The sequence below is a fragment of the Megalopta genalis genome, chromosome 6 (assembly GCF_051020955.1).
Source record: "Megalopta genalis isolate 19385.01 chromosome 6, iyMegGena1_principal, whole genome shotgun sequence".
NCBI classification, from domain to species: Eukaryota; Metazoa; Arthropoda; class Insecta; order Hymenoptera; family Halictidae; genus Megalopta; species Megalopta genalis.
In genome coordinates, this window is record NC_135018.1 from 5,907,606 (window position 1) to 5,930,532 (window position 22,927).

At 38.9% G+C, this 22,927-nt stretch overlaps 1 protein-coding gene across 3 annotated transcripts in view; it reads left to right on the forward strand.

Moving 5' to 3' along the window:
- Positions 1-22,698, forward strand: part of LOC117223764 (EGF like, fibronectin type III and laminin G domains protein pikachurin) — a 393,877-nt gene extending 371,179 nt beyond the window's left edge. For 2 of the 3 annotated variants that reach the window (XM_076523265.1, XM_076523266.1), the window contains 4 exons: positions 4,903-5,186; positions 9,867-10,112; positions 10,885-10,988; positions 13,906-22,698. In XM_076523265.1, coding sequence (XP_076379380.1) covers positions 4,903-5,186; positions 9,867-10,112; positions 10,885-10,988; positions 13,906-14,054 — 783 coding nt within the window. In that variant the 3' untranslated portion in view covers positions 14,055-22,698. Of the gene's footprint in view, positions 1-4,902; positions 5,187-9,866; positions 10,113-10,884; positions 10,989-11,130; positions 12,545-13,905 lie in introns of those variants that run through there. The other variant, XM_076523267.1, reaches the window with a different exon arrangement.
- Positions 22,699-22,927: the final 229 nt, after the last annotated feature.

Here is a 22,927-nt window from a genome sequence, read left to right on the forward strand (position 1 = left end):
CCATCTCTGTGTTAAACAATGTTGAACAGGCGTACAGTGGGCATAGCTCGTTAGCCGACAAGTGTCAAAATAACACAGTTCGTAGCGTGGATCTAATTGAAATTAATATTAATCCCATTAAGCACGACGGGGGCATTCAAGAGAGAAAGAGAGATAACTATTTCATCGATAACACGGAATGCTCGACATCAGCATTTAGTATTTCTGTGATAAGACCCAGTTTTCCGTTGTCTACGTTACCGAGCATCACGCCACATTTCGAACACGTACCTCCCCTATTTCACTTGACATAAATTTCCCAAGAGAAGCTAAACATACGTTTCAACTTTAATTACCTGTCTTCGTGCTTCTGAAACAGAAATATTGCAGGAACGCGAATTTAAGAATTAGAACCAACGAAAATTAGAACCAACGAAAATTAGAACGAACGAGAATTGGATCGAATTTAAGAACCATTACCATTTCTCATTTAACCCTTTGAACTCGGAATACCGCTGATAAATATGGTACTCACACATTGCGATATTAAACGATCCTGGCAAAATTAATTCGATCGAATAAATCGATTATCTGCCATTACAATTATTTATACATTTCGCGTGAAATCAATTTTCGTTAACGATCTAGACGTATTAAAATGATAAAAACCGTGATACATCGAGACAAAACGTAAATATCAAATAGAATAATATAATAAATATTAAATAGAATGTTCGTTCTTTTTATATAGAAAATTTTTGGAAGCGTTCAATCGTCCCCGAACGTTGCGGAGATTGTTTTAGCAATCTCTATCGACGAAGATCCATAACTTCTTGAAATTATCTATGGATTTTGTGTTATTAAATGGTTTGCTAAATTGTCCTATGATCAGAAAAGGGCATAGTTTTATTCCATGAGAAATGAAGAAATAAAATGGCTCACAAAATATTTGATTTGGACACGATTAAATCTGTGCAGAGCTTTAGACGAGTTAAGACTTATCTCCGTCAACTGCAACAAAGACGAGTCAAACAAACATTTCTTTTTCTCTTTAACATTTTCAACGAGCTGAAAATAATACGCGAACGATCTCCTTAAATTCTTCTAATATTTTCATCGTTCGTAAATTTCACCTGCCCATTTTAATTATACATGCATGCAATCTGATCACACTATTTTTAATGTTTACGTAATTCTCGTAGAACGAATCATGTCATATTTGATAAAAGTATAAAAGCACCTGTCCGCTTGTTGAACAAATTATTTGTTTCACTGAATTGTTTTACAAATTGTCAACAATTCTGCTTAGGATTCCGGTCGAATATTTTCTGCCAAGGATGGTAACAAATTCTATTCAACCGGAGTAATTGTTCGTGTCGTGTGGACAGCTGATCTGAGAAAATTCTGCGCGCGCCAGGAGTTACAGTGAATATTTCGCAAGCTGCTTATCGCGAACAGCGATATCGGCGCAAAAGGTGTATTGTCATTACAGCAGCGGGGTTTTAAACACGCGCGGATAGTTCTCTGCGTGTGAACACCGTCGACGATAATACCGTAGACGAGACTCGATCGAAATACCAAGTTCTTGAGAGAGAGAGAGAGAAATTCAGCCGAGGCAAAATGATTTATTAACGCTCCGAATGGTTCTGTTCGACGGAAATTATCACGCGGAACGGACGGTGCATAAATATTTGCGGGCCATTAAAACGTGCGAATGCACGCGTTCCGCTCTTCGACATTTTTTCACTTTCTCACGGCACACACTGATTCAGAAGCGGACAAAACCCTATTTTCATTACAATTGTCTTGGTGTTTGATGTGCTGAACTGTTTCGTTAACGCTAGAAACAAGTGTACAAATTTCGCAACTCAGTATTAGTCCCCTTATAGATCGTACTCTCCTTTTTGCAAATTAAATGAACTCTTTTTGCAAGTTGTTTTCCATTCTTCCGCAAATTTTCATCTTTTCACAGATGAGAAAATTGGCCGTCTTTTATTCTATTTTTAAATACATAGGATAATACAAACTTTGTTGACAAAATAATTCATCTCCACGGATCTCCGAATGTTCTTCATTATTTGTCAAATGTTGTTAATTGTTTTAACTGTTAGATGTCATTAAATTTATAAATTAAATAATTTATTAATAAATTTGTCAGGTCTCATTTAATGCATAAACTTAATAATTATCTGTCAAATGTTATCCAATTCTTAACTTGAATGTTAATTTATACGCGTGTTTATTTAGAAAATAATACGAGCTTCATTACGAATAATTAGTCTTCATTCATCCTCAATAATTATTTATAAAATGTCATTCAATGTTTAAATACGATACGAATTTTACTAAAAATAATTAGGAATAAGTGAATTTAATTTGCAAACGGTATAGTATAGTGAGTATAAATTATTAAAGGATTGATTTGATTTGCAAGAATGTGACTACGATTTTTACAAAACGGTGAATTTGATTTGAAAGGCTATGATTTAATGAAAAATTAAATCGGAGTGCATGAAGGTGAATATAATCTAAGATTAATTATGAGTGCGAAACGTGCGATGAATGGATTTTGAATTGTATGCTGAATTATTTTCCTACTTCGATCGCACACAAGAAACTGGTTTCAAACCAAAACATGTTTCTCTCCTTATTTCTTCAATTGTTCCACTCCTTCTTTTCCTTAATTATTTCTTGGCCTAATTTCTACTTGAATAAGTTTAATCTAATATTATATTCTTCCAGTTTGCATACGATTTCATATTTCTCCCATTCATTGCACCAAGAAATGCGTAAAATCTAATTATTGCTAGACTGCAGATTTTATGCAGAGCACAATCCAGCATCGATTGTAAAGTACGGAGGAGCCAAACAGAAACTTGTTTCCTTCCTTAATTGCTTTTTTCTTTGTTTCCTTAATTGTTTCCTTAATTGTTTCTTTAATTGTTTCTTTCCTGGACTCCTGTTTGAATAGATTCGAAGGCGTATACTCTTACACTCCTTTAGGTTTCCTCCGTTTTTATACGTGGTATTTCACCTAGTCTTGTACTCGTGCAGATTACTCTACAGATTAGCAGTGAATAAATTGCGGATTTTACGTGTTTATATGACAAGAATCGATAAGAAATACCGCGAAGACACCGACATCAATTTAGGAATACGATTCTATTATTTCAGAGCGGGTATATTTTATTCGACTAAAGAATAAGATTGTTTTCGTAGAATTTATTCAAAATATTATACGAACATAATTTTATTCAAATAAAACTTTTATTTATTCGAAAAGTTAATTGAATGAAACGAATCATTATTCGAAGAAATTATTCGAAACGTTATTCGAGGCGTTTGGGGCAAAAAAGAATGGCTGAAGTATAAAATTGCGTCGACATAGGACGAATTTCATTATTTTATTACGCAACATTCAACCTATCGAAATTATCAAACGAAACAATTCATTTTGATTTAATTTCTGTTTCTTACAGTCGCCTTTGAAAATTTCGATTTTGCACAAAGATCCGCAGTCTGCTGATCGAACAGCTTGTTCTAATATTCCAAGAAAATCTATTTTCAATGAGTTATTGTTTGCACATCGATGCTTCTGACAAACGACTGATTACGGACAATTGATTATCGATTTCGAGCGAATGTGGAACAATGGCAGTTCGATGGAAATTCGATAGGAACAGAGGCGTCCGATGCAAAGGGGAACTCTACCAAAGTAATCGTTGAATTTATTGATATTAGGCGAGTGCAGCGAGTTCCATCGAGTTCCACGTTATCCACCAATCACCTCGCTTCTTTTCAATTAGCTATAATGTACGGAAATTTATCGTAGTTCGGTGTTCTGCCTGTGAAAGTTCGGGTAAAGTGACGATTCATTTTTATGAATAGAACAGGCGCCTTGGCAACCATTTTCTCAGATTTTCCTGATATTGTAAAGTCATTGTTAACGAGAATACAATCGTGAACGGGCCGAAGCAAACATGATCGAAACAACGGTCTCAAAAATATTGATCAAGCGTTTCTCAAACAAGCTAAAAAGACGAGTCCCTTACTTTCAATTTGCCATCTAACTTAATCACTGGACTGCGGATTTTTATGCAAAATAAAAATTGTCCGCATCAATTGCCAGAAATCTAAGTTAAATAGCATGATTTCCCTTCCCTCAATAATCTTAATGGATCAAAAATTGACATTTCTCAATTCTTTTAATATTCCTACTAATGTAATTTTGTATCCCTCAATTTTAAATGCATAAAATCCGCAGTCTATTAGTCACGGCAAACTTTGCGTTCGATTCTGCAACAAGTTCATCCCAATACACAGTTTCCCCTATAACCGTCACTAATTTTGCAAATTATTTCGTCTATTAGGTACCAACGAAATCACTTAGAAAACGCTCGTTTCTACCCGCCAGTCTGTGAGAAACAATGTATAACCTGCCATAAAAAAAAATCCAACTATACATGGTATTAGATAAATCACAATTTTGTTGAAATATTTCAAGTTCAACCTAAATTTCCAAGGTTAAAAAAAATGTCCATTCTACATTCTCTCTACTTTTCCCACGATCTGCAACATTTTTGATGAAACGCTTTGTCTCACTTCCATCAAAAGCTCTTTAATTTTGACACAACTTTGCCGCACAGCGAGCGCGCCGCTTCCGAAAACTGTCGAATATGGAGCGGAAAACACAGCGAACGTGTTCGCGTCACCGGCAACAGGATTGTCCTGGATAGTCCGAGCCGGAAGATGGCCAGAGAACCGAAATTTTGATCGGTTTTACAGGGTGCCCAGGATCCGTCGAGCGTAGATCGCGTGCGAAATAGCGCGTTCGTCGCCGAGGAATTCGTTCGTCGCCAAGAATGAACGTATAATCGCTCGAGTCTACATTGTCAATTAGAACCGTCGATTTCCTCTGTACAGATTGGAATTCTTGCCGAGGCCCTGGGCGGGGTGAACGTCGGGAACTGCGGACACGCGTGCGAGGCCAGGCCCTGCGGAGACGCGGAATGCCGACCCCTCCGGGACCGTTTCACCTGTCGCTGTCGACCCGGTATGCCGCATCCTTGTCCAGCGCCCGACGACAATACGATCCTCGGCGTTTCGCCGGCGAAATCGAACGTTGGGGCGCGCTACGAGAGGTCGGTGCCGAGCTTTTCCGGCAGCGAGAGCTATCTGCATTACAACGACGCCGACACGATGAAAAGGTAACGCGTTACACGAAATCTACATAACTTTTGCGATCGTTTCGCACATTTCGAATTGGTTTTGGACATTTTAAATTGGTTTTGGACGTTTTAAATTGATTTTCGACACTTTAGCCGTATATGGTATACTACTGTGATCAAAAAGTAAGGTGAATTTGTTTATAAAATGTAAATTCTTTATTTATTCTTCCAAATCAATTTCATCCCCTTCAAAGTAATCCCCGTCCGATAAATCGCACTGTTTCCGACGCTTTTTCCAGTCCTCGAAACAGTCGGAATAGTCTTTTTCCGGTATAGCCTTCAAGACCTTCTTCGATTCGGTTTTTATCTCCTCAATCGTGTGAAAACGGCGTCCCCGCATTGGCTTTTTGAGTTTGCTGAATAACCAGAAGTCGCACGGAGCCAAATCAGGCGAATACGGTGGTTGCGGAACGATATGAGTCGAGTTTTTGGCAAAAAAGTCGCGAAGAACCAATGCAGTATGACATGGCACCAATCGAGACTTGGCGCGTTTGAGACACAAAACATCCTTCAAAATGGTTTGGACTGAGCCAAATGATATTCCAACACTATCAGCGAGGTCTCTCATTGTCAGTCGACGATTTTCAAGCACCAAATCTTCGATTTTTTTGGACGTGGCCCTCGTCGGTAGACGTTGATGGTCGTCCAGAGCGCGGTTCGTCTTCAACGCGTTCTCGGCCCGCTTTGAACTCGTTGTACCACTTATAAATGTTTTTTTGTGCCATAGTTTGATCACCAAAGGCCTTCCGCAACATTTTCAACGTGTCCGCACAAGAATATTCGTTCCGCAAACAAAATTTGATGCAAGTTCTTTGCTCAACAAAATCACCCATTGTAAAAATCGAAAAATTCACTTTTGGTTGTTTACAAATACACGTGTAACTCGGAGATAATTAAACCTTTTGACAAACAGACGCTTGGTAAATGTTATAGACAGTCCTACCAACCTAGGAAAAAAACAATTGCCTGCCTTCCTAATGTCCGGGAGTTTTAAATGACAATTTCACCTTACTTTTTGATCACAGTAGTATATATGTACAGGGTGTTCCACAATTATTTTAACAGCCGAAAATGAGGGGTAGCTGAGGTAATTTGAAGTAACTTTTTCCTTTGCGAAAAAGCAATCTGCGGCTTTGTTTACGAGTTATTAACGGAAAACACTGACCAATGAGAGGTGACGGCGCGAAGTTCGAGAGCCCGCAGCACGAGGCTTTGACAGATGGTCGGGACGGACTCGAGCCGCGTTCGAAGTATTAAACAAATCACGAAGCGAGAACTTTCCGGATTTTTTTTACTACGTAACAGTGATATTTTGTAAGAAAAACGCTGTTCACCTTTACTTTAGAACGTCTGATGAATATTTACTAATTTTTCGGACTCGAAATAATAAGTAATTTAACCGTGACGGCCGTTTTAATTTTCTAGTGTGCATGACACCTCGTGTGTAACATATGAAATTTTTAAGCAAGGTGTACAGTGAAGATTAACTAAGTACGTAAATGATATTATAATTTAAATAATTCCGTGTCCGCAAAGCTAATTTAATAAATAATAATCGTGTTAAAGGACGTAAGGGATATGTTTGTTAGAGAAGTATGAAGAATATTATCAATAAGAAACTCACCCATTTAGTTGTAAAACCACTTCATTCACGGAAATGTGTGCAGGATAGTACAATGTCAAGGTCGAGTCAAGGTTATATCAAGGTCATGTCAAGGTTATATCAAGGTCATGTCAAGGTCAACATATGAATTTTTTAAGCCAGGTGTACAGTGAAGATTAACAAAGTACGTAAATGATATTTTAATTTAAATACTTCCGTGTCCAAACACAGTTCAACGAATGATTCGCAAAGCTCATTTAATAAATAATAATCGTGTTAAAGGACATAAGGGATATGTTTGTTAGAGGAGTATGAAGAATATTATCAATAAGAAACTCACCCATTTAGTTGTAAATCCACTTCATGCACGGAAATGTGTGCAGGAGGATAGTGCATTGACCTCGTACAATGTATGATGAACTGCAAGTTTTATTTTCCCAATTTTATTTAAAGTTTTATTTTCCCAATAATAATTTGATTTTCTCGCATAATGAGAAATTGTTTTCACTACATTTTGTACGAACGTGTATTGAAAAGAATAAAATAAAATAAATATAAATATAAATATAAATAAATGCAATCGAAAAGATCTATGTATATATACATATATACAAATATAGATTTTTCGAAATGTATTCTTTATACATTTTTACATATCGGAAATGTAATACTTTTCAAAAACTGTGTCTCCGCGAGTTCTTTCGAACAAACGAAATTGAGTAATCTAAAAAAAAACAATGATTTTTAGAAGAGCAGTTCTAAAATAAATTTTGATGAAATGATAGTAGGAATACTGTAAAACCGAGAATGGGTCCTTCTAGAATTATTTTTAGCCGGTTTTATAGATATACAAATATTTCAGTTTTTCTTTCAATCTTATTATTTTTAATGTCTCCGACGTCTGCATGATTAATCTCGTGTCTTAAAAATGTTCCGTAGCAAAAGGGAATGATAAATCTTTCAGTAAAGACGAATTAATCTACCCGCACACGGAGTTCTCTAATCTTCCTCGATCTTTCAAACTTACCTTATTACTTTGAGACGGAAAGGCGTGATTTTTAATGCATCCGATAAGAAGCCTTGAAAGTAGAATCATATAAGAGCTTCCATAAAATTTTTTTTAGGAAGTTTTAGAAATAGCCGAAGCTTGAAAATGTTCCCGAAACGTCGAAACTATCGGCGCAACAAGCTAAATCTTCTTATAACATAAAAGAGAATTGCATTTTTTCGGAGTGCCAATTTCACGTGCTAGAAATAAATTTGCGTACGAAATGAAATCATCTACTTGCTCACAAAGTGTCATCGGTTTATCGAAAAAATCTTAAACAGCATCTATAAAATACTTTTTGAAATATTTAAGAAATAATGTCTGCCGAAGCTTGTTCCCGAATTCGTGGCACTATTTATACAGCGAACAGAAAATCTGCTTATCGCAGGAAACGAAAAGAAAGTGTTCTATACGAATGCAAATTTCATCCGTCCAAAATACGCATTACACATGAATTACGTTATTCGTTCGCGAGTGACTATAATCTTCTTCGATTTCTGTCGTTTTGCTTAACGCTAAACCCACCATGCCGGTCAAAATTCGGACCAGTTTCACATTTTCTGCTTTAAAATTTGTCGAAATTATGATTTTCCCATTGGAAATAATTCAACAAATTTCTTTATTCAAACGTAGTCAACGAGGTCTGGGTCCATTTGGACCCTGAGTTTAAATTGCCTTATTTAACGAGTAATGTAAATGTGTTCACGCGTCTAATTGAAATTTACACGTAAACTAACGTGTCTAAAAGAAGTGCATTAAAAAGCGCGTGGAACAAAATTGCTGAAGAATATTATATATTATATATTATAATATATTATATATTATATATTATATAATAATATATTATATATTATATATTATATATTTTCGTCGAAAAGGTCCGCCATTCGAGTGCTAATGTAAATTAAAAAGCACCGATATTTACGCATCTGCCGAAGAGCTTACTAAGACCAACAACATATTGGGTTGGCAACTAAGTAATTGCCGATTTCAGTTATGGATGTCTCTCACTCCCATTTTTATGATATCCGTAAATGTTATATTATAAAATTATTATTATTATTATTATGTTATTTTTTATTATCCGTGAATGTTAGCAACTGAACAAATTGAATGCAGCGGTAAAGGAAAAGCGACCAGAATTGGTCGATTATTGCAATTATTGGTCCGACTTATTGCAATTATTAACAACGGAAAGACACTCTCATCTAATTTACAGTGGCCCACAAAAGTGTGCAATAATTATCTTAAAACTGAACCAAATACAGTAATGTCTCCCTAACTAACGCTCAGATTATGCACAAAAATGGACAATTTGGAAAGAGGAGATACGATTATTCGAGCCCTGTAGCTCGTTTCTTTTATAGTTGTTGACAATTCGTAATTATAGAAACGAACCGCAAGGCTCGAATAATCGTATCTCCTTCTCCCAAATTGTCCAGTTCTGTGGATAAAATTATTATTATTATTATTATGTTATTTTTTATTAGCCGTGAATGTTAGCAACTGGACAAATTGAATGCAGCGGTCAAGGAAAAGCGATCAGAATTGGTCAATCGTAAAAGTGTCATTTTCTATCAGGATAATGCTAGGCCGCACACGTCTTTGTCCACTCGGCAAAAATTGATGGATACTGGTTGGGAATTGATGTTACACCCACCATATAGCCCTGATCTCGCGCCATCGGATTACCATTTATTTCGATCCCTGGACAACTCCCTTCGTGGTAAAACTTTGAATGACGATGACGCTGTAAAATCTCACTCAACTCAGTTTTTGGCCGAAAAGGATCAGACTTTCTACGAGCGTGGAATTTTCAAGTTGCCGGAGAGATGGCAAAAGGTCACCGAACAAAATGGAAAATACATTACAGATTAAACTTCGTTCCAAGTAATAGAAAATTTTTTATTTCATTGAACAAATCGGCAATTACTTAGTTGCCAACCCAATATAATGTCGCTAAAATGTTGAAACCGCGCACAGAGGAAATGAAATTCGCCTGTTGCAGGATAATCAGCTACAGAGTGGACATCAACATGCGATTCCGAGCTAGCAGCAGCAGCGGCCTGCTATTGTGGAGCGGTCGCCAGTCCGATCCGCAGGAACAAAGGGACGAGAACGACGATTTTCTTGCTCTCGGCTTGGATCGCGGTTATCTGACTCTGGCGTACAACCTTGGCTCCGGCGAGGCGGTTCTGCGATACAATTTAACGAGACTTGACGATGATCTGTGGCACCGTGTACGCGCAGTCAGGTAAAACCGTCCGACGTGTGTTATTCGATCCGTGGACACTGTTAGGGATCGGGAAAAAACACGAGCAGAAGTCCCCAGGCGTGACATTCGCTTTTTGATGAGGTGTAGTGTAAAGTAATGTTTATCTCATGTGCAAGGGTTACAAGCGCCCTATTACACAATTACAAAAATTCCTTTCTTTAATACGCAATAAGTTAATAGTTAATATGCTATATATATATATTTAATATACATATATTTAAGCATATATTTAAGTATATATATATATTGCATATTAACTATAATAATTATATATTAATAATATATAATATTATTAATATATAATAATAATAATATATAAATAATAATATAAATATAAATATAATAATAATAATATATATGCTTAAATATATGTACTTATATCTAATCATATATAATTAAATATACATATACATATAATTAATTATATTCTTATATCTAATTGTACACATCTGTATGTACATAAAAATAAAAATTATAATTGTAACATTATATTTATATATGTATATGCCTGAACGCGACGCGTCGCAGGAGCCCGTCTTTCTGACTTTGTTATTAACAACTTTAACATTAAATATCTCATAAACAATAGGCCGTCTGCACTCAAAAGCGAGTATTATTAAATTTAATTGTACGACTGTGCAAAAGCTCATCGAAAAGTGAGTGTCAGGTCTGGGGACTTCTCCTTGTTAAAATGCTTAACGTCTTTGTTAATCGAGTTCTCGTGTTCTAAAGTCGAGCTGTTTTTCTTTAGGAACGAGCAGTGGGCATCGCTGGTCGTTGACAGCGGCACTGGCGTCTCCGCGTCGTCGCCCGGACAGCTCAGACAGTTGAACACTGACACAGGACTCTACGTTGGTGAGTGGGACTTTTAATTGTTTGTTTAATCAGTAATTAGGCGTTGGGGAAAGGGTGTTCTTCATGGCTGAGCCATTGACTGCGATTAAGGATTTTTATAGATTTATTCAAGAGTTTTAATTAACCCTCGTCTGTCCTTCAGAAAGAAAATTCGCCCGTTTTTGGTTCTTCTTCTTCTTCTTCTTCGTGGCCGTATCGACTTCTTGGTCATTAGCGACGGAGTTTTAATTATTTTTGTTTGCACCATTAGATGGATTTCTTTGATTTATGGAATTATAAATGAACCACGATTTGGTGTCTTCAAGATATTCAGGTGGAATGTGCAACTATTTCTGAAGAGATGAGGATTAAACATGTAGTTTTTAAATATTTCTTTTAGGCATCTTGACCTCCTCATTGTACCTAATTAAATAACTACCAATTTAAGCTATCTTTTCTTAGCCAGGTGATGATTTTTTCTTAGCCTACCTGAGTAAGCAGACGATGTTTTTAAATTATTGGACAACGATTGAGAAGTATTTCACTTTCTGTAGCATACAAAGAATTAAATTAGGATTGCAGCAAATAAATATCGTGAGAACTAAAAAATGAAAATTGAATAGAAAGATTGAATGTCGTCGGAAGCAAAAATAAAATTGAGAATATAAAAATTGAACGATGTCAGAAACAAAAATAAAATTGCGAATACAAAAATTAAATGTTGTGTCCGAGACGAAAGTGAAATTGAGAATAGAAGAATTGAATGTCGTCAGAAACGATAAGAAGAGATAAAATTGAGGATATGAAAATTGAATATTGTCGGAAACAAAAATACGATCGAATGGAAAAACTGAATGTTCTCGGGGACAAAAATAAAATTGAGAACAGAAACATTCGATAGACTGTGAAAGATGTAGACAAAATTAAAGATAGAGCAACGAATGTACAAAAGGTTTCCTTCGCAGAAATAGCAATTGAACGAATGCACTTGTTTCGCTTTCAGGGGGTGTATCTGTTGAACTAAAAATAATAGCGGGCGCATAAAACAATTTTATGAACGGAAGATAACAGTATGGCGTTCCCCGCAGGTGCTTAATAATTCGAGCCGCCATTAACTTCCGCGAAACCGTATTTCCACGTCGGAGCGCAACGCGACCGTTCCAGATTAACTGCAGCAACCCGCACCTGAACCGACCTGTACACCTCTGTTCAGTCGTCTTTGAGTTATCACCAAAATTACGAGAAGTGGGTCGGCCCCGCGCGCGTAAGGGTGACAAAATTCAACGAAACTTCTAACAATAAGTTGTTCAACTCTCTAAGAAAGGGCTTGATTTATTATTAAACTGCCGCCGACTTATGGATGTAAATTCCGACCGGGTGGCGTTTTACTTTCTCGAAACGTTCTGCGTACCGCCGCCCACGCTTCTTGCATTTTATATTTCCAATTGTCTCTTTATTGCTCGAAGTTTAAACTTGTCCCCTTTGGACGAGCGTCGCTGCGTTAACAGCCACCAGGGTTCTTCTATGTTGCATTCGATGATGCAAACAAATACTGCCATGCCGTACTTTAGTAAATACTACCATAATTTAGTAAATACTATCACTCTTCGATAACTACTCCGATATAGTTTAGTAAATACTGCTATACTTCAATAAATACTACTATACTTTAGTAAATATTACCATACTTTAATAAATAAACATACAAAACGACGAAGTAAAATCGAAATATACGTTCGAAGAGAATATTTCTCAAAAAATGCTCATTTATTTTTCCTTTTACTATGATTGAAATCGCAAACATGTTTTCCCGAGACAATTTTTGATAAATGTCTTTCGTCTTTAGTGAATGCTACCATACTTTGGTAAATACTACCATAATTTAGTAAATACTATCACTCTTCGATAACTACTGCGATATAGTTTAGTAAATACTGCTATACTTCAATAAATAATACTATACTTTAGTAAATATTACCATACTTTAACAAATAAACATACAAAACGACGAAGTAAAATCGAAATATACGTTTGAAGAGAATATTTCTCAAAAAATGCTCATTTATTTTTCCTTTTACTATGATTGAAATCGCAAACATGTTTTCCCGAGACAATTTTTGATAAATGTCTTTCGTCTTTAGTGAATGCTACCATACTTTGGTAAATACTACCATAATTTAGTAAATACTATCACTCTTCGATAACTACTGCGATATAGTTTAGTAAATACTGCTATACTTCAATAAATACTACTATACTTTAGTATAAATATTACCATGCTTTAACAAATAAACATACAAAACGACGAAGTAAAATCGAAATATACGTTTGAAGAGAATATTTCTCAAAAAATGCTCATTTATTTTTCCTTTTACTATGATTGAAATTACAAAAACGTTTTCCCGAGACAATTTTTGATAAATGTCTTTCGTCGGGTACACTTTGCATTCGATGATGCAAACAAATACTGCCATGCCGTACTTTAGTAAATGCTGCCATAATTTAGTGAATGCTACCATACTTTGGTAAATACTACCGTAATTTAGTAAATACTATCACTCTTCGATAACTACTGCGATATAGTTTAGTAAATACTGCTATACTTCAATAAATACTACTATACTTTAGTAAATATTACCATGCTTTAACAAATAAACATACAAAACGACGAAGTAAAATCGAAATATACGTTTGAAGAGAATATTTCTCAAAAAATGCTTATTTATTTTTCCTTTTACTATGATTGAAATTGCAAAAACGTTTTCCCGAGACAATTTTTGATAAATGTCTTTCGTCGGGTGCACGTTATAATAAAAATTGTATGGAAGTCTGCGACCTAGTCTGAAATCAATCTGTAAAAATTGCGGCAACGTTGGCACAACCTGATGGCATTTCCGACGAGATTTGATAGAAATGGGTAACCTTTGTCCGTTTTCAGGGGGCGCGCCCGACATCGTGAGGACAACGGGCGGCAGATACACGAAGGGCATCGTCGGCTGCATCAGCGACCTGGTTCTCGACTCGGACTTCTCGGTGGCCCTGTCGTCGCCGGCGCAGGCCACCAACACGCACTCGTGCATCCCCTGAAAGACACCGGTACCGTCCGACACTAGGTGGTTAGGTCCTCTCGGGCCATTACTAGGATATGAAAATACATCACGATAAATCACGCAGCTCGGGCTCGAGCCGAGGCCGAACCCCGGGTCCGATGGTGGCAGCGTTCAAGGCGAACACGGCGTACACCTTGAGGACCCCTTGAACGCTACCCCGGCCGCGTCGGCGTGCGATTTATACACGGATCATCACCCTTTTTGTACAGACTCTCTCATCAACGACGAAACAACGTTCTCTCCCGACGAGAATGCTAAAGTAATCACGAATAATGTCGCGCGGAAGAGAAAAAAAAGAACACGATAAAAAAGGCGAAAGAACGAGGTGGAAACGGAGATCAAGGAAACGGGGTAGGAAGGAATGTCTCGTCGACGGTTAAGAATTAGTGGACAGCTTATACTGTAAATATTAACGAAAAAGGTAATCGCGGTGTGGAGATCTATCAGTCGCCTCTCGCGACACACATCCATTCTCGTGGCAACTTCCGGTCGTGTGTGTCGAGTCGATCGCAATTGGAATTAATCCGCGTACATGGAATAGACAGAGAATACGAGAGCGTTCCGTTTGGCATCCCTATAATGTAACGATGTACGGTGAGAATTAGAGGTCTGTTCTTTCTCGCTTTCCTTTTCGCCGTTCGTTCGGTTCCGAATCGGACACGAACGACGACCGTTTCGTTTCCGAGTTCGCCGCGTGTCCAAGGACGGAAGTTGTTACGGTGAGGAACGTGTCTAGTCACAGTCACGACTGTCTCCGGCCGGATTAAGAACTCGACGGAGCGCGTCTCGAAGACCGCCCTCGGCCTAATAAGATTAAACTACGAGTAGAGAAGTGCACAACCCCTCCGCGTCAATTTTTATTACGCCCTCCGACCGGACGTCGCGCGAAAATCCTTCGATCGCCGGCCCATCGTCGGCCGAGAGCCCGCCGAAAAAAAATGAGGCGAGAGAGCACTCGTGGCCGATCTGTCACCGGCTACCTTGAACACATATGCATATGCGAAACCTGCCGGACCACATATTCCGGTCCAGATAGAAACGGTTCGACAAGGTTCGAACACGGTAGCTGCATCGAGTTACGTGTGCGTCGTGTATATACAAGCTTGCTGCAATCACGGGATGGTTCGCTTTCAAGGCTGCCAGGTATCTTCTTGAGAAACCATCGAACGACCATCAAATCATTTCTTTTGTCGAGGAAAATATTACTTCGCCTCTCTTGATTGGATCATCTCCTTTATATATTTAGTTGAATATTTGTATATACTATGATTATGTCACGATAGTTCTTGACCAACTATAGTATAGAATTAATACTTAAATACTATATTATTGTTTCGTTATTAGGCTCCGCGGAGTTTATGCACCGTCGACGAAGATAAATGAACTATCAAAAGAATTAAAGAACATCATTATCTTATGTTCAACCGAGCAAAATTTCTTCAATGAGAAATTTCTATTTCTTCCTAGTTTCGATCGCATCGAAAAATTTCTATTTTGTGCAAAAGTCTTTATTGAACAAACATTCGTTTCAATGGCTTCTACCTTTTGTTCTACACCGTCTAATATTTTGTGCATCTTGTTTCACACGAAATTCTGCAGTTTGTTTATCGTTTACAGGTCATTTTTGTTGAAGAAAAATCAATCTTTTAGACGGTTTAAAATTATAGGCAACTCGTACAGTATTTTAATTTAAAGAAAATAGATAAACGTGTCAGACTGAATCTGGAAAGATTCTTGGATGATTACCAAGGATACCGACGGCAGCATTTAACCCAGATCATCCCGTGTTACGCGGACAGCACCGTATCATTTTCGCACGTTCGAGCGGAGGCCTCGGACGCTCGATAGAGAGGTATAATAATCGAGCGAGTGGAATTAAATCAATTACGAAAGGTACAAGAAGGACCAAAAGCAATTGACATCATCGACGATGCAAAAGTAGTTTGGGATTCCCCCCGTGACGCGGTCACGGCACTATGTCTGGAGAAAGTGATCTTTCGCGAGCACGTTCTCCGTAGCCGCCATTTTGGCGGAGCGTCTCCGAGAAGTGTTTTGCCATTTGTAAAAATCACGCGGCAAACGGTTTCCTCGAAACTCGTCCAATTCCCAGCCGAATTCAATGAATAAAATCGAACTGCGTTAATATCTCGGAATGAATTACAAATCTTCTTAGATTTTCTAACAAGTAGACAATGCCGAATTTCCGTTCGATCAACTTCGGCTGATAAAAACAATATTAACGATACGAAGATTATTGTTTGTTCACTGCGAAATGGAGACACAACTTCGAAAATAGCTGATCGTCGAAGAAACCACGAGAAGATACGTAATTATCGACGTCACACGGTAAACGGGGCGGAGACGTCGCGCAATGGAAGCGATAAGTGTTTTTCTCCGCGCACGGATTTTTATAAATTCGCATTGCTTTTCCGTCTAACAGGCAGACACGCGATACGAGGAGGATCGTTAGCGCGTGCATGCAGGGACGATCCGCGCGTTCGTGTTCACGAGAACCACTATGCTTCGTACTGTACTTCCGCAATTGGCAGCGTACGCTCCTCAACGTTTCCGCTTAAGAAGCACGAGCCGCACGTTCTAACGGTTAAATATCTGTATAAAGTAATTAGCGACTTAATACGGAGATGTCCCCGCATATTTTCTTAACTTGATAGGACTTTTTCGAGTAAACCTGAGGAAACGGATCTAGCACACGCGTTAATCCTTCCGGCAACCTTGCGCAACGAAACTCGAATTATCTTACGGACGATGATGATGATTACCATTTCATTTAGCCACTTGCCGCGACACGACTTGGAACGATCATTTGCAATTTTTCGTCTAGCTATAAATTCTCCGAATTTGTAGTTTCATCTTATCAGCTGTGAGCGACGATGAATACCATTTTATTTGTTCGATTGCGAGGACAGATTTGAACGACTATTTTAAGTTTCTTGGCCAGCGATCGTTGGCGACGATGGGCGATCATCTTATTCATTCAATTATTATTTCAAGTTTCTAGACTATCGATAAGTTCGTCGTCCTTTTAGTTTCTTCCTGCCAGCTGTACGCGACGATGGATGTCACTTTAATTGCTCCATTGTCCCGTCGATTTTACGCGAACTGCTATTTCAATTTTCTTAACTGTCGCTGAATTCTTCATCCGTTTAATTCTTCGGTGTGACAGTTTGTTTCTGTAAAGGTTGGGTTTCTGTAAAGGTTTCTGTAAAGGTCAAGGTCAACTCCTTGTTCTGCGATCAATTTCACAGCTACGCCGATTAGGACTACCGTGTTTAACACGTTGAATGCCACGCCGGTTTTACAGAAATTGCCCGTGGCGCCACGATGAATTTTCTCTTATGTGATACATATAATGTTGAAATACTATCTGCAATAGATAAGTTACAGTGTATAACCATGTTTGACATGTTAACACATTAAAGGCGGGAGTCGTAGTACTACGATTGATCTCGACTTCTCATAAATATGTACTTTAAAACATTTTTTGTAATTAGTGTTTAGTTCTTTTTTAATATTTCTTTTAGTTTTAAGAGTTTAAATAAACTTTTTTAAGTCTAAATTCTTTTATGATTACACGAAATATCGCCCGCTCTAGGACGAAAAACGAGGCGGGCCGGTCGCCGCGTTACCTAGCATACTTTCGTCAAGATCCCCCGCCTTTAATGTGTTAATTGCGACGGGGATCGCAGTTTGAATCGACGATGGTAATAATACAAAATTTTAGATATTGACATTTGTTTTAAATTGTATATATTTCTATGAATTTGGGCGCGCCGGTCACCGGTGACCCCCGCGGCATTCAACGTGTTAATAATTTGATGGGAAAGAAAGCGCCAAATTGGTATGCCTGAATTTCTCCCAATGACCAAACACCGACAGCAAGGTGCTGGGCTTGTCGGTTCAATCGAAAAGAAACGAACAAAATCGTACGAACGAGAAATGTGTAGTGCAACAAAGTTGACCACTCGGGTTCAGAGTTCGGCTATGAACTAAAACGCGAACGCGGGAACGCGCGGTTAAGCGTGATTAGAAACTATGCGAATCGTGGAGCCGATTGTATAATACAATAGAATCGGCGCACAATCCAGTTCGAAGAGGGAACATCGCCGTGCGGGAGCGGCGGACGAAAATCGTTAGAGAAATTGAAGTAGACAATTAATTTGGGCGCGCACGAGACCGGCTAACAATGGGAATCGTGCCGGAAGGATTAAAGAGGAGAAGAATAGCCAGTCGGAATCAATCGGCGAGGTCAATACGTACATACACGTCATATCGTAAGGAGCAGGGGTAGGAGAAGAAGGATGAGAAGGAGAATCTCGGACGAACGAATTGGGGGAATGAAGGGAGTGTGTGTGTGGTACACTTTAGTTTCTCCGTTTCGTCGAGAATGATTTGAACGGGCGCGAACCGGGCCGATTCGAGTCGCGGTCGGATCGGACCGGGATCGGTGAAACCGAACGAACACACATCAGAAAAGCAATCGGCTGTAGTCAATTTTGTACGGATGTTATTTTCTTGAAATTATATAAATGAAACACAAGAATATCAAAGGTGAATGGTAGTTAAACGTAGAAAGTACAATTATATAAATATAAACGATTATACACGTGACAAAAATGTCTAGCGACGTAAAATGGCGTGTCCCGGCGCGGATGTATTTCAACCTGCCCCCCCCACCCACCTCCCTCCCCAAGGGGGGGCCGCCTACTTCCTTTCGCCGGTAAATACATACCGTTTCTCTTGCACAATTCACTCGCAACGTGTTGTTCAAACCAACATCGGCGCGACCCTACGAGCTTGTACACATGTAAATTTTCACACCGAGTTCTGTTCCGCACAGCCCTCTTGCTGTTTGTCGCGCGTTCGCCCCTCCTGTCTGAAACGCGGCGTCGCTACGTCGACGTTGCGCGTCCCGTTGCTCGCCGATCGCGAATAAATCGGTCGCTCGAGGGACTCGGGATGTGTTCGTGCTCCTCTCGCCAATGCATGCAGATCCGGCCGACAGCTTTGAATCTCGAGCGGAAATATTCATTGGCCGCCGAGACGGTTTGAATATTTCCGTGCATACCCGGCAGATTCAAAATGGCGGGGGCCGCTGTCCAACTGAACTTTATTCACCGAACGATGAGGTTTTGCAAAATTTATAGCGGTTGTATTCGCGACAAAATTGGGGAGGCTCCAAGCGTTTTCCCCACGATTTGATCGTACTTGTGAAACTCGTCTGCAATCGATTAATATATATCGTTCCAGTTCCCTTCGGCACTGGAACTACCCCGAGCACGTAAAACGTTGCTAATGTACATTGTTTTACAACAACAACGAGATCGAATTGACTCGAACTTCGTGCACGATTTCTATTATTATTTTTTATTTATTTGATACGATACTCGCCTTTTTTACAATTCTCTTTCTGTTACGTACTACTTAATACTTAACCCTTTGCACTCGAGCGGCGAGTCTGAGGCGCCACGAAAAATCGTTACACCGTTTTTCATTGAATAATCGTAACAGTACCCGATTTGTTGTATTTAAAGAACTGTTAAAACTGCAATTATTGTACTTGCCAATAGGCACAATTTCGGATGCATAAATTGCACTGAATCATATAAAACGAAAATACTGCAGATCAGAAAACATCTTTTGGATTTCGAGTTGAAATAGAGCTCCGACTGCAAAGGGTTAATACTTGATACTGAATCACGACGACTTAAGCTAAGTTATATACTATTTTTCTGCAGTACGATTTCTGTTATAATACATGCTTCGGTTGGAAGAAGTTTTCGAGAACGCTTCTCACAGAAAGGTTTTCTTATCATTTCAACGAATGCGAAAGAGAAAAATCAGAAACCAGTCGTGTCGCTTGTTTTTGTAGTTCCAGTGTTGAAATCGAGTACGCGATAACGACGAGTAACGTATCACACAATAATATTAGAGACATCGTCGCAATTGGACTGCGGATTGCGTGCGTTTTACAGCGAGTATAGTGTGTACGCCTGAACGAGATCAAAAGGAGGCGAAAAGTTCTACGACTTTCTCGGTTTGATACGCATTTCATACGTGACAAGAATTTCTTGTCGGTTCTAGATTTTGTAAAATAAGCCGTACCGCGTAAATAGCGTAACCGCATAAACGACCGTAATCGAGTCGCAACGATGAACGCTTGCCTGTCTCAGCGGAAATTCAATTCCTAACGAACATGCTTCGAGCGATCGGATAAATTATTCTCGTTTAGCGTTCAGCGGACACTTTCGTCGCGCATAGAGAACGCACTTGTCCCATTTCGGTGTCGTGTTCTTCTGTTAATTGTATTCTCGTCACCGCCGGATATAAGGTTCCTGAACGATGTTTGCTGTCACTACGTACGTAACAGCGTGCGACAATTTTCATTTACATTTACGTATACTCGTCTCGTCAGCCCAATCGTACATTAACGATTGAGTTGCGAACGCATACCGACGACGTGTCTTCTGACACCGTCTTCTGCCTTGAGTTCAAGAGGCGTCAGGTTGCTCCACTCTCGTAATTAGAAAATGAAACCGCAGATTCTCTAACCATTTGTTAACTATCCCTGACGAAACGGTGCCGACAGAGACTTTCTTATACAAAATTCAGCCGTGAAAAAAATGTTGCCGGAAACGGCAGAATATTTTATCTTAGAAACGTGCCCGAACGGATTCTGCAATAACGATGCGTGCTATATAATTTCTATCAACTATAGTATCAGGTGTTGTTTATCACGGAAGAGCACAAAGCAACCTGACAATTTACACGTATCTATTAGTGCTTGGCCAGCCCTTAGCGCATCCATTCGCCCTCGTGCATGGTTCCGGACCGGTTCGACCGAGAAACTGAGAAACGTCCCTTGCTTTAAAATATTCCTTGATCAAATTCACAACCATCGATTTGAAAATAGAGAATTTTCATTTTTAAGTAGTCGATGGAGCGACGATTCCGCGAGAACGGTGCACGAGGGTCGATCAGCTCGAAATTAACCGGTTAATTTCCCTGGTAACGTGGAAGAAATCGCAGTTGAGTTTCTCTAAGAATGCTGTTCAGTTCGAAGGAAGGGCAGAAGAAATATCGAAAGTTAGTGTCTGTCCGGAATATAGATCATTGTTTTCGCGATCAACGCATACGTTGCAAAACGACCAAAGAAATGGAAAGGGAACGAAATGGGAACGCGGCGGTCGGTCCAGCCGGAGGTCCACGGGGATGAATCGATCCCGATCGATTGATCCGAGTGGCCGCGGCTGCGGCGGACCGCGATCGTTCGATCCGGAACGAGGAAGAATCGAAATCGCTGGATATCACAAACCTCGGACGGAAAAATGAAACGAGATACGATGATGGGGGTAACGAGGAAGTAAAAGAACGCTATATTGAAAAACGATAAAAAAAATATCATACATATTAATATATAATAGATATTATATTATTACTGAATATTATATTAATATATGATGCTATATATTAAATATTTCTATTATGTCCGTCTGCAAAGTCTATTAGAAGAGTCTATCCTGTCAACCTATTCTTGCGACCCACGTGAGTCTCCTCGAATATATATGTATATACATATATGTAAGTGTGTGTATGCATGTATGTATGCATATAGAATGGTCGAAAAATGGTTTCTTTTTTCACATTTCGATGCTGCAGAGGGGAGCAAGGGAAGAAGGACGTGCGCGTTGCGATCAGAGACGATTTTCACGGATCTTTGAGACGATCGTAAAAATTCTCTCGCTCCCTTTCTCTTGCAGTCTCTCTCTCCCTCTCTTTCTCTCTCTCTCTTTCTCTCTCTCTCTTTCTCTCTTTCTCTCTCTCTCTCTCTCTCTCTCTCTCGTTCTCTCTCTCTCTCTCCAACTTTCTCTCTTTTTCTCTCACCTCGGATAATTATTATTCGTGTAGGTCAACGATTAATTCCAGCGAAGGAGCTTATCGAATCCGAAGGTATCACGCGAATGCGCACTGATCATTGTTTTTCTTAGAAATCGTGGCATCGGAAACGCTTACACCGTGCGCTTAAGTTGAACATGTCTCGGAGAAAGAATGTTTTTCGAAGAAACCTAAAACATATCTTTCGCGGTTGCGTAAGTCTACGTAAGTAATAGTAATATTTAGATTTTCGATTGTCGATCGATGGCCGAATGTATCGTTTCGATTTCGATTTTCCGTTCGTTATTGTTCACTGTCGGATGGATCAAATTGGTTACAGTGTGAAGAGAAGTTTACGAGTTCGTATACTAATTGTAAGCGTCAGGTGATCGTACGATGTAGATAATTATTCTGATTGAATCGTTCGTGACATCCATCCACACGCGTTTACTTGTGCGTACGATTGTTATTTTATGGATTTATGGAATCCTTTCGGAGTCTCTGCGTAATTTCGATTGACTCGGTATGTTCATTCGGTTGATCATCTTGTCTAAAGTACTTGACGATTCGTGGTCAATCCATTTCTTCGATCTAGTGCCGCGCGATGCAATAATTTAACGAGTTGTGTATGTATATGTTGGAACACGCAGTGGTATAAATTCATATGAGCAAATGTGTGTGTCTCAGCCCATGTTGTCGAAGCATCAATAAAAAAGAGATTTTGTAAATCAGGTGGCTTTTCCCTGTTCTAATTTTCCTGCTTCTCTCTTGCAGCCATCCCTAGACCTTATAAACCCTTTGGAAAAGATTCGCTTTCTTTAGGAGAAAACATATTCAAACATGCAGCATGAATGTGTCGAAAAATTGTTATATCGAAAATATTCTATCGGTAAATTTATTATTTCAAGCTGTTTAATAATTATAGGAATTTATTTTCCTAATGATACCTTCTAGTAC